At 42.0% G+C, this 17898-nt stretch overlaps 1 protein-coding gene across 1 annotated transcript in view; it reads left to right on the forward strand.

The window, feature by feature from the left end:
* The window catches only part of myo15aa (myosin XVAa), a 190413-nt gene that overhangs the window by 7528 nt on the left and 164987 nt on the right, over positions 1-17898 (forward strand). Inside the window, exons 5-11 of the mRNA XM_073060850.1 lie at positions 1179-1275; positions 2841-2846; positions 4302-4405; positions 4639-4702; positions 11284-11397; positions 11769-11930; positions 15662-15775. Coding sequence (XP_072916951.1) covers positions 1179-1275; positions 2841-2846; positions 4302-4405; positions 4639-4702; positions 11284-11397; positions 11769-11930; positions 15662-15775 — 661 coding nt within the window. The remainder of the gene's footprint in view (positions 1-1178; positions 1276-2840; positions 2847-4301; positions 4406-4638; positions 4703-11283; positions 11398-11768; positions 11931-15661; positions 15776-17898) is intronic.

A 17898-nucleotide genomic window follows, 5' to 3' on the forward strand; every position in this document is an offset into this window, starting at 1 on the left:
AACTCTGTTTGATTTTAGCTTCCTAAACCTTATGTATGCTTCCTTCTTCTTCTTGTCTAAATGCTCCACCTCTCTTGATATCCAAGGTCCCCTTACCTTGCCATCCTTGTCCTTCCTTCTTACCCTAGCATGACTGTCTGGTACTCTGTCCTTAAATATCCTCCACATGTCATACATAGACTTGCCCAAAAACAACTGTTCCTATCTAAATCTCCCTAGTTCCTGCAAAATACATTGGTAATGTGCCCTGCCCCGATTTGATACTGTCCCACAATGTTCACATTTACAACTTAAGGAGTTGTGATTTTGGTTACCTAACTGTTCTCCTACCAAAAGGTCAGTAACCTGGGCTAGGCCTATTACCTCACAGTCATGCTGACAGTCACTAATTAGGCTGTGGCTTCCCAGTTGCTCATCAATCCGATCCCTAAGAATCTTCTCCAGTCGCTTCTGTACCACTGACTCACCTGTCTGTAGTTTTAGTCTATAATTTGTGGTCTATAGTTTGCTGCATGCTTTTAGATAGATATCAAGCGGAACTAGTAGTGAATCTTTGCAGTATTGTTAACAATTCTGGCCACTATCATTAAAAAGGAAAGAAAATCTCTGCTGAGAGAGCAAAAAAGGTATTCTTCACCAAAATTCTGAATTTATATCCACTAGCTTGTTTCTGTGCTGCAGACTCCATGTCTTTCATTTTCTTTGAACACTGTCGTTTGTTAGAAAAGTATTGTCAGAGGGTTAAGAAAAAGCAGTTTGACTGTACAGAATAGTCCAACATGGAACAAGTAGCAGGTTGTCTTCCAATTAGGAAGGAAGGATTAGACCACAAAAGGTGTCATTTTTAGGCAAGGTTTTCAGACTAGGAAACATGATGAAACCTCTGGAAATTCTATCTCTGCCCTGTAACAACACTCAGAAATTCCTTTGCCACTTTTTTATTCTCTAGATCATTTAACCAACTTTCCCAGACATTAGAAAAGAAATATCCCACCCCTCAGGTAATTACAGCAGCAGTAACATTAGCCCTTGGTAATCAGTCTAAGTGGGCTTGGTTTCCGTCTTTTGGCCTGTCACTGGGTGGGCAGGTTAGCACAGTAACTGCGACTGTAACACCCTATCTGCCCCCAGAGAGGACAACGGTTCTGAATTTACTATCTACCTTTCTGTTTTTCAAGTGGTGAAAGCGGTTCAGGCAAGACTGAAGCCACCAAACTGGTCCTCCGCTATCTTGCTGCTGTGCACCACAGTCACAAAGATAGTGTGACCCATCAGGTAATTTGCTGCAACTTTTGATAAAGTATATTGACAGGCAAAATACTTTTCAGTAGATTTACACTGTTAGACTTAATAGTCACCTTCTCAAATAGGTTAACACAGTTAAACTTCATTATCATCTGCTCAAATAGGTTAACACTGTTAAACTAATTAGTCATCTTCTCATATAGGCACTCTTCAGGTGCAATTTGAGCTGTAACTAAATTTTAATGCTTCTAACATTTTCTATCATGCAGCAAGCACTTTAGCAGGTTAATGTCTGTGATGATGCCGCTCTCAAAGCTCTGGCCACCAATGCATTTGCTATGGAATTCACTAGTTCTCAGGGTTAAGGGTACTCACAGGGTCCAAGTTAACAAGTGGTCATACCCTCTGCTGGGGGTCCGTAGGCAGTGACTGTTCTTCATGGCAACGAGTTCTCATTGATGTTTACAGTATTTCAGACTGTACCACCCTATCTGCACTCGGAGTGGAGAAAGATTCTGAATTTACCATCTGCCTTTACAAACAACAACATGGGCAAAATCAACTCTTTTTAATTTCACGGACTAACACCATTTATATACAGTCCTTTGTTCTGGTTGAAATCAGGAATTCACAATTGAACCTAGTACTTTGTCACACAACGTGACTTCTGATGCTGCATTTTATCAATTATTCCTCCAAAGGGGTTTATCATTGATCAAATGCCAAGAACAGGAGAAGGCGATTCAGCCTCCCAACCCTAAAGTCCAATTCACCATCTACACCATCATTTATCCACATCTGTTTCGTATCCCCACTCAACAAGATTCTATTAATTTCAACTGGCCTCAACATCCATTTCCTTTTGGAGAGAAAGGTCCCTGTAACACATGTGACTAAAATGGTAAACAATTTGAGTAAACATCAAGGAAAACCAAAAATGCAAAGCTCCTGCTTTCATTTTATTTGTTTGTTTATGTATTGACATGCAACTACAGCTAATCCAAATGTGTCCAGATGGGAATGGCATAATGTTCTTCAAATGGTGACAGAGTGGTAGCGATCTTCAGTTCTTCCAGCTTCTCCAACACAGTTCTGATACCTTGTATATCACAATATGTACACTTCCCTTCTTCTCTGAACCTCTCCAGAGAGAGATTTTAAAATCTGATAAAATTCCAGGCCAAATTTTAGTAAGTTAAGCAGGGAAATTTTTTTCCTGTCCCTTCCAAGTCTTCAAAAGCTCCAATTTCACCCAACATGTCAGAAACCAAAGCTGGATACGATATTTCAAGTTAGGCCTCAACAGAGTCATGGTAAAGACAAAATACGAGGAAATCTGCAGATGCTGGAAATTCAAACAACACACACAAAATGCTGGTGGAACACAGCAGGCCAGGCAGCATCTATAGGGAGAAGCGCTGTCGACGTTTCGGGCCGAGACCCTTCGTCAGGACTGTGTGTTGTGTAAAGACAAAATAATGTTTTTATTGTTTTGAATGTCTTTGATTGAATTGTTTGTGCTTTGCATCCTATTGTTAGTGTTATTTATATCTTTTTCCTCTTTTTCTCACTACTGCTCCATGGTTTTTGTGAAGATTGAGGTAAAGTATTGATTGCTGTGTGTACCTTTCATAAAAGCCAGAGTGACCTGCAGCACTTTCAAACTCAGGCAATTATTTCAAATACAATTGAGATTGCAACATCATTTTTGAAAGGTGTTTGCGAAACCTTGGAAACTTGAAATAATTGCACGAGCCCTGTCAATATTCATAAAGAAAAGTTGTTTTAAATGGAAATTCAGAGCAAGATAGTACCTTCCACAGGAATTTAATCAATTGTCATTGTTAATTGTCTGGTCAATTGTAATTGTTCAGCCAATTGGGAAAGGATTTATAACTTTCAGTTACAATTAGCCAACTTTTCATTTTTTTTGAATTCCCACATGATACCAATGCACTCTGAGTTTCTCCCACAGTCCAAAGATGTAGTAATTAGTAGGTTAATTGCCCATTGTAAATTGTCCTGTGATTAGGTTAGGGTTAAATGATGGGCATCATGGCTCGCTCAGTGGGGACCTGTTCCGTGCTGTACCTCTGGAAAAAAAAAAGATGAAATGAAATAAGATCGATCAAAGGTTAGCTCCTCACCTGCTGTGTGTTTCCCATATTTGAGGATCTTCATGCAGGGAGGATAGTCCTTTCTGTATCTTACATACAGCTCATTACACCTCTGATGTTTAGGGCAGCAATGAAGGTGCTCCATCTCTGTCCGTCCATATAGTCGCACACAGATATAGAAGGATTCTTCATTGCTGTTTCCATAACAATTTTTTTTGATCAGTCAGGGTTGTTAGCCCTGAGCTGGACCCCCGAACCTGGAGGAACAGTGGACCACTCTAAGTCTGGGCTTTGCCCTTTGACCTGTGTGGCATGGGTGACCCTACCAAGACCCAAAGCACAAGGCCCTGACTCCAGCCAACATAGCCTCCAGGTCTTTGAGCCTCCAAACCCAACAACAAGGTTGTGGTCCTCTGTATCTCCACTGTTGAAAGCCAATTGAAGTTTGAACATTTTGTGCTATTTTGAGCATTTAAATGAAAGTGCAGAAAATAATGTACTGAGAGATTTACTTCAACCATCTGCTTCAATGAAACTCTCTCATTTCATTTGTATCATTAACAGATACAGTCATGTGATAATCATTCTTGGGTCAGGTTTGGGATAATTACAACTCTCAAAGTTAGAATGGTACAGTGAGAGACTATAAATCTGCTTAAAGGGATAAAGTTGGGTTTTGTCTTGGTAAAACAATATTTTACAATAGATCATTTCAGGTGAAATGAAATCACAGTGTGTTAGAAGTATTCAACTAGCCATGTGCACTTGTGAGAGTTAAACCAACTTTTGTTTAAGAGAGGTGAGCTTTCATCAGGTCTGGCAAAGTCAGGGTTTAAACATTTATAAGATGCAGAGGCAGTGAGTCAGTAGAAGTGAGCCTTGAGCTGATATATTGTATTAATTTCAGAGGTCTGATTATTTTCCCCTATCTCTGAATAGATTCTTGAAGCCACACCTCTTCTGGAGTCATTTGGGAATGCCAAAACTGTACGAAATGATAATTCCAGTAGGTTTGGGAAATACATTGAAATTTTTTTGCAGGAGTAAGTACTAACATTCATTTGTTCTTGTTATCTAAATAACCATTCACCCGTAACTCAATATACTCTTCCCTGCATACTCTCCTAGTCTTTTAACCCCCACTCATCCTCTCTCTCATCAATGGAACATCCTTCTCCCGACATCTCCCCCTCTGCTCCTACAATGCCCTGTGCTACGAATGCTGGAAGCTTACTGGTTATTTTATCTCAGCCCTAATAACAATATCTCTTTGCAGCGGGGTGATATGTGGTGCCATAACCTCACAGTATCTTCTTGAAAAGTCAAGGATCGTGTTTCAGGTGTGTTCACTACCTTTAATGTAAATATATTAACACAAGTGGGTGGTTGGTCATTGGTGTGGATTGCTGGGTTAAAGAGTCTGTTTCTATGTTGTATCTCTCTCTGTGACTCTTTGATTCTGCTCTACATGGCTCAGGTCAAGCAGGCTAACTTGCTTGATGATATACTGTCATTAGCTGTGTACCAAGAGCCTGCAGAAACCAAAGTTATCCAGATGCTGTAGAAACCAAAAATATAGTCAAAAGGTATGCTAGGTATGTGCCACATGTGGGTGGAGTGTAAAAGTACTGTGGTTTAAACTGTACAGGAGAGTGTCTTCAGTGTCTATTAAAGGGGTTGGGAGTAAAGAGAGTGGAGGAGAATGAGTATATTTAAAAGCAGCAGAATATAAAGCAGGCAGATGTTAAGAACTGGGGTTGGGGACATGATAATGGGGTGTAGTTAAATAAATAGGGTTAAAGAGATGAGGTTAAAGTAGAAGTATAGATTGAGATGGGAAAAATGTGAGCACAAGACATAATTGAACCAATTACATTGCTATTTATTGGGAAGACACATAAAAATAATCTCCAACATTTACATTAAACTTATTTGCCTGGTTGAAAGTGGAAATAGAGCTAACTCATTCTTGAAAATGACCTGTTTGGGTTTCCACTCAGTCATGTCAACTTTGTGTTGTTTTCTACTTCAATCTTTCTCACATATTACATCTAGATTATTGGACGTGTCATTCTATGACCCATCAGAAGGCATTCATTTGCTTGCTACCTTTAACACCTTTAGTCAGATATTGTATTTTCAGTTAGTTGCCTGTGCTATTTCAACTAATTGAGCTAGAACACCTGATTTGCCACTGGCAAGTATGGTAGTATTTGCCATCGTGAACCACTTTTGCCCTGGTTCTGCAATGGCATGCACTTCCACTAATCCACCAACCTTTTGACGTGTCAAATGTCAATGCTCTCAATCCTTCAATAACTTCAAAAACTCTCAATCATTGAGTTCACCCTAGAACACAAGAAAATAGGAGCAGAAGATGGCCACCTGTCCCCTCAATCCTGTTTCACCACTCACTAGATAGATAGATAGATAGATAGATAGATACTTTATTCATCCCCTTGGGGAAATTCAACTTTTTTTCCAATGTCCCATACACTTGTTGTAGCAAAACTAATTACATACAATACTTAACTCAGTAAAAAATATGATATGCATCTAAATCACTATCTCAAAAAGCATTAATAATAGCTTTTAAAAAGTTCTTAAGTCCTGGCGGTTGAATTGTAAAGCCTAATGGCATTGGGGAGTATTGACCTCTTCATCCTGTCTGAGGAGCATTGCATCGATAGTAACCTGTCGCTGAAACTGCTTCTCTGTCTCTGGATGGTGCTATGTAGAGGATGTTCAGAGTTTTCCATAATTGACCGTAGCCTACTCAGCGCCCTTCGCTCAGCTACCGATGTTAAACTCTCCAGTACTTTGCCCATGACAGAGCCCGCCTTCCTTACCAGCTTATTAAGACGTGAGGCGTCCCTCTTCTTAATGCTTCCTCCCCAACACGCCACCACGAAGAAGAGGGCGCTCTCCACAACTGACCTATAGAACATCTTCAGCATCTCACTACAGACATTGAATGACGCCAACCTTCTAAGGAAGTACAGCCGACTCTGTGCCTTCCTGCACAAGGCATCTGTGTTGGCAGTCCAGTCTAGCTTCTCGTCTAACTGTACTCCCAGATACTTGTAGGTCTTAACCTGCTCCACACATTCTCCATTAATGATCACTGGCTCCATATGAGGCCTAGATCTCCTAAAGTCCACCACCATCTCCTTGGTCTTGGTGATATTGAGACGCAGGTAGTTTGAGTTGCACCATATCACAAAGTCCTGTATCAGTTTCCTATACTCCTCCTCCTGTCCATTCCTAACACACCCCACTATGGCCGTGTCATCAGCGAACTTCTGCACATGGCAGGACTCAAATCATGGCTTATTTGACCCAGGGCTTAACTCCTCTCCTAAGACCAGATCTCCATAGCCCTCAATTCCATGATCTAGCATTCACACGTCTCAAAGGTAGAGAATTCCAGCAATTCTCTATCCTTTGTGAGAAGAAATTTCTAAGCACCTCAGTTTTAAATGATTGCCCCTTCATCTTGAAGCCCTGTTGCCTCAAGCTATCTCACCAATGAAAACATCTTAATGTCCTACATCATGGCCCTTTAGGATCTTGCATGTAAAGTCATACTTCTTATAAACTTCAAACAAAATGAACTTCCATCTCACTTCTATTGTTAGGGCAATTCTCTATCCCAGGAATTAACCTGGAGAATCTCCTTGGGACCGACTCCAGTGCTACTGAACCTTTGATTAAACAAGTGGATCGATTTTGTGGCACACGAGTGAATCCGCAGATGCTGGAAATAACTAAAAACACAAAATGCTGGCAGAACTCAGCAGGCCAGACAGCATCTATGGGAGGAGGTAGTGACGACGTTTTGGGCCAAAACTCCTGATGAAGGGTTTCGGCCCGAAACGTCGTCACTACCTCCTCCCATAGATGCTGTCTGGCCTGCTGAGTTCTACCAGCATTTTGTGTTTTTATTGGATCAATTTTGTGTTCGGTACTCCAGATGTAGTCTCACCAAAACCCTGTTGAAATATATTAAAACGTCCTTGTTTCTAAATTCCAATCTCTTGCCAATAAAGGCGATTTGCTTTCTCAATTACCTGCTGCACTTGCCACAATAATTGATCACCCTCGTTGACACTACCGCTCCTCCGTTCCTGATCCTTGCACTTTTCATCTATAAATTGAGAAGTTTGCCTTTCATGGCCAAAAGGCTTACAGACAAATGATCTGTCTCCCAGGACGTAATTCATACTTAAACATCAGGGTAATACAAATGATCGGGGGAATATTTCAGTGCTAAAATAAAAGTGGTTTTAGTAGAAATTTTTGAGACTGAAGTGTAGCAAAATAGATGTGAAATGACGGAAATTTTTTCTGAGCATTTATTATTCCTTCATGAATTAATGAATTCATTATTTCTGATACAAGACCACAGATGGAATATTGTGTATTGGTATGATGTCTCTACAGAAGGAACTATTTGTGTGCAACAGAGACAGTGCATTGAAGATTCACCAGACAGATAGGTACTCTCTGAAGTTTCTGTTGTGGAAAAGAAATCTCAGGAGCAGCAGACAGAATAGATCAGAGAATCGTTTCAGACTAAAGCGTTTTATTACATGATATCATGGAGAGCCCAAACTCCTAAAGCGGAGCTGCGGAGCTCTGCAGCTCTGCTCAATATTGGATTACACTTTTATTTATACCCCAGGTGTACGTGACAAGAAGCACTTAAATCTGAAAAAGGAGGGAACTTCAACTACAACTCGTTAGAATAGCGAAGTTGCACTATATGTCCTTGAGCGGTTACGCATTTTCTTAAGTGTTAGTTCTCAGGACAGTATATCAGGCTTTCCCAAGCACATGTGATGATTCTTAGAACAAGAAGCACAGACATAGTTATTTTCCCATCCCATCTACAAAGCACATTTCAGTCACACAGTGTACTTTAGACGCAGGTAAGTGATCACAGACTTTGAGTTCACATACTAGAAGAAGGTCATTAACCCCTTAACGGTTGTCACAATGTCTTACTATTTTTCTTCCACAGTTTCTAAGGTACAAAGGTCAAATTTAATGTCAGAGAAATGTATACAATATACATCCTGAAATGCTTTTTCTTCACAAACATCCACGAAAACAGAGAAGTGCCCCAAAGAATGAATGACAGTTAAACATAAGAACCCCAAAGACCCCCCAGCTCCCCCCTCCTGTGCATAAGGAGCAGCGAGCAACAATCCCCTCCTCCCACCGCCAAGCCCAAGCATGTGCAAAGCAATAGCAAAGACACAGACCAAAGTTACCCCAAAAGCTTAGCATTTCATCTGAAATTCAACAACCCACAGCTTCTTTCTTTCCCGGGCAGGGGAAAGGGAGGTGTCCCCCATTTTTATAGCGAGCAGGAGACATAACAGCAGTCCGCTGATTCATGATGTTAAAAGTCCGTATCATCGCTTTTTTCGAGCTCTGTGTCCGAAGATTGCAAAGACCTCAGGTCTTCGGGCCCACAGTGAAAGATTTTCTGGCCTCCCCAACAACACACAAGTCTCCTGCCGTGACACCGACCCTCAATCCGCCCGTCTCCAGAGGCCCGAGATCTTAGGCTTCTGAACATGATTGAGATTCTCAGGCCAAACCCTTGGCATGTCGAATAATGGCCAGTCGGAGAACCCTGAGAACACTGTGTATAATACAAGTGGGCAGAAAATAATTTATTATCTTAAACACAAGAGAGTCTGCAGATGCTGGAAATCCAAAGCAACACACACAAAGTGCTGGAGGAACTCTGCAGGTCAGGCAGCGTCTATGGAAATGAATAAACAGTCGATGTTACAGGCTGAGACCCTTCATCGGGACTGAAATGGAAAAGGGAAGATGCCAGAATAAAAAGGTGGTGGGAGGGGAAGGAGGCTAGCTGGAAGATGTTAGGTGAGGCCAGGTAGGTGGGACAGGTGGAGAGAAAGGACTCTGATAGGAGAGGAGAATGAACCACAGGAGAAAGGGAAGGAGGAGGGGACCCAGGGTGAAGTGATGGCAGATAAGGAGAGGTAAACAGCCAGAGAGGGGAATAGAAGAAGAGGGGAGGGGGAGCGAAAAACTTTTTACCAGAAGGAGAAATCGATATTCATGCCATCAGATTTGAGGCTACCCTGACAGATACAAGATATTGCTCCTCCACCCTGAGGCACAAGAGGAATCCATGGACCAACATGTCAGAATGGGAATGGGAATTAAAGAGTTTGGCCACTGGAAGTTCCAGTTTTGGAGGATGGCGCAGAGGTACTTGGTGAAGCAGTCCCCCAATCTACAACGGGTAGTGGAGGCCACATCGGGAGCACTACTTTGAGCACTATCTTATATTATCCTACCTTTCTACTCTTTGAAACCACGAGATTAGTTTAATAAATGTGCCTGGCCTCCATCTGCTTCTGCAAATGCTATTCAGAGTGAGGACCCTGATTGAGGAACAGATTGCAAAATATCTCAGTAATAGTCACAGTAGACAACAAGCCACCAGCACTGTGTATTGGCAGAATTTAAAATCAGATTTGCACAGAAATAACAACAGGGCAGTTTTATATAAGGGAGAAATTATAGATGATAAATGGTGTTCAACAATGTTTATATGCCAGCAGACCAAATAAAACTATATAAAGCACCAGGAATAACTATATTTTGTTAGCTCACAAGCAAATGGAAATGTACATCCAAAGGCTTCATCAGAACTTTAAGCTCCACTTCCTCACCCTAATATTATTCATAACCACTGGCGTACTCTTAAGGAGTATGCCCTTAAGGATGACATCATTACTGTTCATAAAGACTGTGCACAGTGCACATAGAACCGTACAGCATAAGGAAGGCCATTCGGCCCACAATGTTGTACCCAACCAGCTAACAAGCAAACCAAATACCACACAAACATTAATCCCTGCTACCTACTCCGTGTCCACATCCTTCCATCCAAGTGCCTATTCAAACGTCTCTTAAAAGCCTCTACCACCATACCATGAGGTGTACTACAGGCATTCACCACTCCCTGAGTTAAAAACCTGTCACTCCCATCTCCCAATGCATGCCCTCTGGTATTAGACATTTCAACCATGGGAAACAGATACTCTCTGTCCACTCTATCTATGGCTCTCAATCTTGTAAACCTCCATCAGATCTCCCCTCAGCTTCCAGTGCTCCAGAGAAAACAAATCAGGTTTATCCAGCCTCTCATGATGGCACATGCCCTCTGAACCAGGCGGCATCCTGATGAACCTCTCCTGCACCCTCTCCAAAGCTTCAACGTCCTTCCTACAGTGGGGCAACCAGAACTGTACGCAATGCTCCAGGTGTGGCCTAACCAGAAGTTTATAAAGTTGCACAAGGGAATGAACAATGAAGGAGTCTGCTGTGTGCAGAGGGTGAATCACAAGTTAGCGTTGAAGGTTAGACCATGCTGCTGAAATGACTGAACGGTGATTTGGATGATACAGCTCAATGCTTCACCCATTGTATAAAGCAGTCAGGATCAGCAAATACAACCTATAAAGAGGACACTTACAGGTTTAAAACAGAGATGCAGGGAAATTTCTTTAGCCAGAGGACGGTAAATTTGTGGAATTTGTTACCACAGGCAGCTATAGAGGCCAGGTTGTTGAGTGTATTCAAGGTGAAAATTGATAAGTTCTTGATTGGACACGGCATCAGATGTTATGGAGAGAAGCCCGAGGAGGAGGAGAGAAGGGATCAGCCATGATGGAATGGCAGAGCAGACTCAGTGGGCCAAATGGCCTAATTCTATTCCTATGTCTTATGGAAATTAAACCACTAATACATTCAAATTTGCCAGGGCACATGGGAGTTGTTAGTTGTATGGAATTGCTGAGGAATTTTATCCCAATGTAAGAAAAAAAATGAACATAGCAGAATTATTTCTTCATTTTTTTTTAATATTTAGGCCAAAAATGAAAGAAATTACCATATTTTCTATGAGATGCTGGCAGGACTCTCGAGTCAGCAGAAGCAAAAGTTCTACCTGCAGGAGGCTGAGACATATTACTACCTGAATCAGGTACAGTTTCTAAAAGTTCAGATACCAATATTCATTGATCAACGAATAAGTATGACTCCTGGTGTAAAGATAACTGTCTGATAAGGTTTATGTTGTCTTCAGGGGTGCTTGAACCACAACAGATTGCTTAAGCTGCATCTATAATACCGGTGAAATAGTTAGATAAGTACTGAAGTTGCAGACTAATGAGTATATCTTGGTTAGTTTTCACGTACTGGTCTCCATTACAGTCAGGATCCATAGGCATTACTCAGCCCAGTGGATACAAACAATTCATATCAGAATCAGTGAAATAAGGCCAGAGAGTGGATGAATGTTATTCAGACTGCAATATATATTTTTAAACATCCAGACAATATTTGTATTTTCAGGGTGGAAACTGTGAAATTTGGGGGAAGGATGACAGGGAGGACTTCCTTCGGCTGCTCAGCTCAATGGAAGTGCTTGGCTTTAGTCCAGATGAACAGAACAGCATCTTCCGCATTCTCTCTTCTGTTCTGCACCTGGGGAACGTCTACTTTGAGAAATATGAGGTTTGCTTTTTAAGCATTAACATCTATACTGAAATGAAAGAAAAATGATTGAAACGCTCCTGGGTCAGGCCGTATTTGTGGAGAACTTGTCAGAACCATGCTCTGTCTGTGCAAGTTAATTCTGTGACGATGGTGTATCAATGTGATGTTTGATCTCTGCCACTGGCCACTCTTGTTTCTTTGGCTCCTAATGTTCTGAGGATGAAATACAGGCTAGAGCTGAATTAAGGATATTACAGTTATATTTACAGAATAATCAATCTCTTTAGTACAGAGAAAGACTACAATCTAATTGAGGGATTTTAATAGGTGGTAGGCAAAATTGTTGATTTTGCAGAACTAAATGATAAACCACAATCTAATTCAAAGTTTTAAAAGCTTTATGAATAGAATAATGTACCCTTGTAAGGATTTAATCTCATTGGGGAAGTACAAATCAGAAACAGAATCAGGTTTATTATCACTGGAATATGTCATGAAATTTGTTAACTTAGCAGCAGCAGTACAGTGCACTACATGATAATATAGAAGTAAATGAATTACAGTAAGTGGATATGTATATTAAATAGTTAAATTAAAAATAGTGCAAAAACAGAAAAAAATGAGGTAGTGTTCATGGGTTGAATGTCCATTTACAAATCATATGGCAGAGGGGAAGAAGCTGTTCCTGAATCATTGGGTGTGTGCCTTCAGGCTGCTGTACCTCCTTCCTGAAAGTAACGATGAGAAGAAAGTGTGTCCTGGGTGATGGGGGTCCTTAATAATGGACACCGCCTTTCTGAGGCACCACTCCTTGAAGATGTCTTTGATTCTACAGAAGCTAGTGATGGAGCTGACTAATTTTATAACTTTCTGTAGCTTCTTTCAATCCTGTGCACTAGCCACGCACCCCCCTCCCCACACACACACACACAAGATGGTGATGCAGCCAGTCAGAATGCTCTCCACAGTACATCTGTAGATGTTTTCCAGTGTTTTAGGTGACAAACCAAATCTCCTCAAACTCCTTACAGCTGTGTCGATAAGTTGGGATCAGGTCAGACCCTCAGAGATCTTGACACCCAGGAATTTGAAACTGGTCACTCTCTCCACTTCTAATCCCTCTTTGAGGATTGTTTTGTGTTCCCTCATCTTATCCTTTCTGAAGACCACAGTCAGTTCTTTGGTCTTACTGACATTGAGTGCGAGGTTGTTGCTGCGACACCATTCCACTAGTTGGTATATTTCACTCCTATACACCCTCTCATCACCATCTGAGATTCTGCCAACAATGGTTGTTCCACCAGCAAATCTATAGATGGTATTTGAGTCACACTTAGCCACACAGTCGTGGGTATAGAGAGAGTAAAGCAGTGGGCTAAGCACACACCCCTGAGGTGCGCCAGTGTTGATTGTCAACAAGGAAGAGATATTATCACCAATCTGCACAGATTGTGGTCATCCAGTTAGGAAGTCAAGGATGCAATTGTAGAAGGAGGGACAGAGGTCCAGGTTCTGTAGGTTTTCAATCAGTTCTGTAAGAATGATGGTGTTAAACACTGAGCTATAGTCAATGAACAGTATCCTGACGTAGGTGCTTGTATTGTCCAGGTAATCTAAGGCCACATGAAGAGCCATTGAGATTGAGTCTGCCGTAGACCTATTCTAGCAACAGGCAAATGGCAGTGGATCTAGGTCCTTATTGAGGCAGGAGTTGATTCTAACCATGACCAACCTCTGAAAGCATTTCATCACTGTAGACGTGAGTGCTACTGGATGATAGTCGTTTAGGTAGCCCACACTACTCTTCTTGGGCACTGGTATAATTGTTGCCCTTTTGAAGCAGCAGTGAGAGGTTGAAAATGTGTTTGAATACACCCACCAGCTGATTGCCACAAGTTTCTAGAGCCTTACCAGATACTCCATCAGGGCCTGCTGCCTTGTGAGGGTTCACCCTCCTGAAAGAAAGCCTGACACTGGCCTCCAATACAAAGATCACAGGATCTTCACAGCTGTAGTTATATTCTCCCTTTCAAAACAGGCATAAAAGGCATTGAGTTCTGGTAGTGAAGCGTCACTGCCATTCATACTATTGGGTTTCGCTTTGTAGGAAGTAATGTCTTGCAAACCCTGCCAGAGTGGACGTGTATCTGATGTCGCCTCCATCCTCACTGAAAATTGTTTCTTCACTCTTGAAATATTCCTCGGCAAGTCATACCTGGTTTTCTTGTACAGACCTGAGTCACCAGACTTAAATACCGCAGATCTGGCCCTCAGGAGACAACAAACCTCCTGGTTCATCCACGGCTTTTGGTTTGGAAACGTTCAGTATATTTTCATAGGCACACACTCATCCACACAGGTTCTAATGAAGTCGGTAACAACTGCAGCATACTCATCCAGATTCAAAGATGATTTCCTGAATGCAGTCCAGTCCATCGATTCAAAGCAGCCCTATAGGTGCTCTTGTTCTTCCTCTTGGTCCTCACTGCTGGTACTCCAGTCTTTAGTCTCTGCCTATACTCAGGGAGTAGAAGTACAGCCAGGTGATCAGACTTCCCGAAATGAGGGCGTGGAATAGCACAGTGGGCATTCTTGATCTTAGTGTAACAATGGTCCAATGTGTTGTTTCCTCTGGTACTGCAAGTGATTTGTTGATGATAATTATTTAGTGACTGTTTCAAACTGACCTGGTTAAAATCCCCCAAAATGATGGCGAAGGCATCGGGGTGTGCTGTTTCATGCCTGTTGATCACATCGATCAGATCATCTAGAGCCTGTTTGATATTGGCCCGAGGTGGAATGCATACAGCTACCAAAATTATCGCTGAAATCTCCCGCGGCAGGTAAGCTGGACGACATTTAATTGTGAGGTATTCCAGGTCTGGTGAACGGGATTGGGATACCACTGATACATTTGTGCTCCAAGAGGAGTTGATCACCTCCAGCTCTTCTTTTGAGTGACTCAAAAGACGAAGGGTCTGACGAGGATTCTCAGCCCGAAATGTCGACTGTACACCTTTCCATAGATGCTGCCTGGCTTGCTGTGTTCCACCAGCATTTTGTTTGTGTTGCTTGGATTTCCAGCATCTGCAGATTTTCACTTGTTTGTGATTTCCTTTATTTCTCCTGGTTTTGATGCTCACTCACTTTTTGCTATTTGCGCAATTTTTTTCTTTTTCTCGCGCATTGGGTGTTTGATGTTTTCTTGAATGGGTTCCACAGTGTTTCTTTGTCCGTGGCTGCCTTCAGGGGGATGAATCTCGAAGTTATATTCTGAATACATACTTTGATAATAAGTGTACTTTGAAACTTTGAATATGAAGTTAAACAAATTTAAGTCATCAGCATCTCCCACAATTTCATTTCACATTTCCAGCATTCATTGTTTTATTCATCTGGCAATTTCAGAAAACTGTTCAGCTTCCCCTATTTACACCTCTGTAAGGTTTACAGTTTATGGTCTTACTTATCCCATTATATTGCTCTTGTTACTTCCTCTGTCCTCATTTCTGCTACATTATAGACCTCCCTTATGTCTTCTGCTCCCCTCCTGCCTCTCTTTATATTTCAAAATACATTGATGTCTAATTTGCCCCAGCTTTCATGAAAGTTCATCAAGCAGAAATGAACTCTGTTCCTTTTTGCACAGACGATACCTGACACCCTTAGTATGGATTTGCTATTTTGTTACGTAATTCTAGCATTTGTAGTATTTTAATTTGTCCTCTATTGGTTGTGCCCTGTTACAGACTGATTCACAAGAGGTGGCATCAGTAGTCAGTGCTCATGAGATCCGAGTTGTGGCAGAGTTATTACAAGTGTCTCCCGAAGGTCTGCAAAGATCCATCACATATAAAGTGACGGTAAGTCATGCTCTTTGACTCTGCCCCCAGTGAAGTTCTCTGGAGTCAACCTCCTTGTGGAATGATCAAGCAGTTAAGCAGCTTTTCGGGCAGTCTGATGTTCACTTTACTAAACACACCAGATATTAAACCAAACCATGATCTGTTTGAAAGACAAAGGGAAATCCGTACCACGATTATCTAACTCAGCAGAGTGCAGCAAGAGGCAAAAAGTCACCTTTAGAATTAAAGATCGGTACAAGTTTAGCACTGTATGAATGCGAATCACTAATTTACAAGCAGTGCCCGGATCTTCAAATCTGCCATAATTTCCATCTGACTTAACACTTTCAATGTTGATCAGTCGCTGCCCCAAATTTTTTTACAAACAGTCAACAGAGATTTAACCAGACAGCAAAGATAAATTGTCCTCTTAGGGACAATGAGGTTCTCCTATGTGTTATGGTCTTATGGCCTATCTTCTTTTTTTTCATTCTGTTCCTCAGCAACATACTCTCAATGCTAGTTGCCTTATCAATTATTGCTCCAACTCCAATCACCCTGTTAAATTTCTGAATGTCATTACTTCCTTTTGGGTCCATGCCATTCATCCCAATTCTATGGAATCTTGATGTGTTTTCATTGTAAAATATGGTAAACCAATCCAAGTTATGGACAATATCCAAAGTGGTTGTCTTTAGCCTATTTTATCTCTCCTCTGCCTCCCATTACTATCCAACAGAATTCATCACAATTTCTTCATGTTGTGATCCCACTTTGAGAAACAGAGGTTGCGTAAAATCTCCAGTACTGACTTGTTAGAAATAAAATCCGTTATGGTGTAATGATGTACAACACTGTCACAGACATTGAAATGAAGTCTCCGCTGTAATATAAGAAACTCAGCTGTTGATTGATGTAACAAATATGATAGGTGAATAGTTTAGAAGAAGAAGAATAGCCCTTAACTCGGCAGTGGAGTTATCGGGGCACCGTCATGATGGTGTTTCCGTAGCAAGCTATTCTTGTTTTTACGAGGCCGAGTTGCTAGCTCGACGCTCAAACCGACTTGGATTCGAACTCGGGAAGCTTTGCTCCAGAGTCCAGCGCTGATATTATTGCGCCCCCAAGCGGGACTATAAGTGAATAGTAAAGTTCCTTTATTTGGTGGAACACTGCTCAATTTCAGATGGAGCCTTGAAACCACTTCCTTCTAGCTAAGATTTCAAATAGGGCCTTAGTGCAGCATCTCCTCTGCATATACCGGAGGTGCTGCTCCCCCAACAGTACTGTGGTCTCTGTACTGCCTCTCCAGTTATGCAGAGCGTCCTCAGAACCCTCCAACAGTGCAGTACTCTCAGAGTACTGCCCTTCCAACAATGCATGCTGGTTCCCTCAGCATTGCTCTCCTGCCATTGCTGTGCACCCTCAGCTCGCTTTTCCATGTTGCAGACCCTCGAACAATGCCGTATTTTCCAGTACTACTCCTGAAGGAGTACCACATCTCCTCAGTGTTTCCTGTTCAAGGGCAATACTGTCAAACTGTTGCCCTTGTGAGAGTTCCAGGACCGTTTCACTATTCCTCTCAAACTAAAGTCCCGCCAAAAACAGAGCACCACTTTCTCAACTATGCCCCCTAGCAGTCTGAAGTCCTTGAATACCGTAGCTTCACCTCAGGATTTTAAATGTGCAACTTTTTTTGGTTTCTGTTCCATCCTCTGCACTGTCACTCCAACAGGACAGGCAGCACCTATGGATCGGAACAAAACAGTCAACGTTTCAGGCTGAGACCCTTCATCGAGACTAGAAAGGAAAGGGCAAGAAGGTGGGGCGGGGGGGTAGGAAAGGAGTAAAAGCTGGAAGGTGATAGGTGAAGAAGCCAAGCGGGAGGAAAGGCAAGTTGGGTGGAGGGGGGGGGAATGATGTAAGAAGCTGGGAGGTGATAGTTGGAAGGAGTAAAGGCCTGAGGAAGAGGGAATCTGATAGGAGAGGAGAGTGGACCATGGGAGGATAGGAAGGAGGAGGAGCACCAGAGGGAGGTGATAGGCAAGTGTAGAGAAGGGAAGGGGCAAGAGGGGAATGGAAAAAGAGAGAAGGGGAGGGGGGAATAATTACCAGAAGTTAGAGAAATCGATGTTCATACC

Source organism: Hemitrygon akajei, chromosome 11 (genome assembly GCF_048418815.1).
Source record: "Hemitrygon akajei chromosome 11, sHemAka1.3, whole genome shotgun sequence".
Classification (NCBI taxonomy): domain Eukaryota; kingdom Metazoa; phylum Chordata; class Chondrichthyes; order Myliobatiformes; family Dasyatidae; genus Hemitrygon; species Hemitrygon akajei.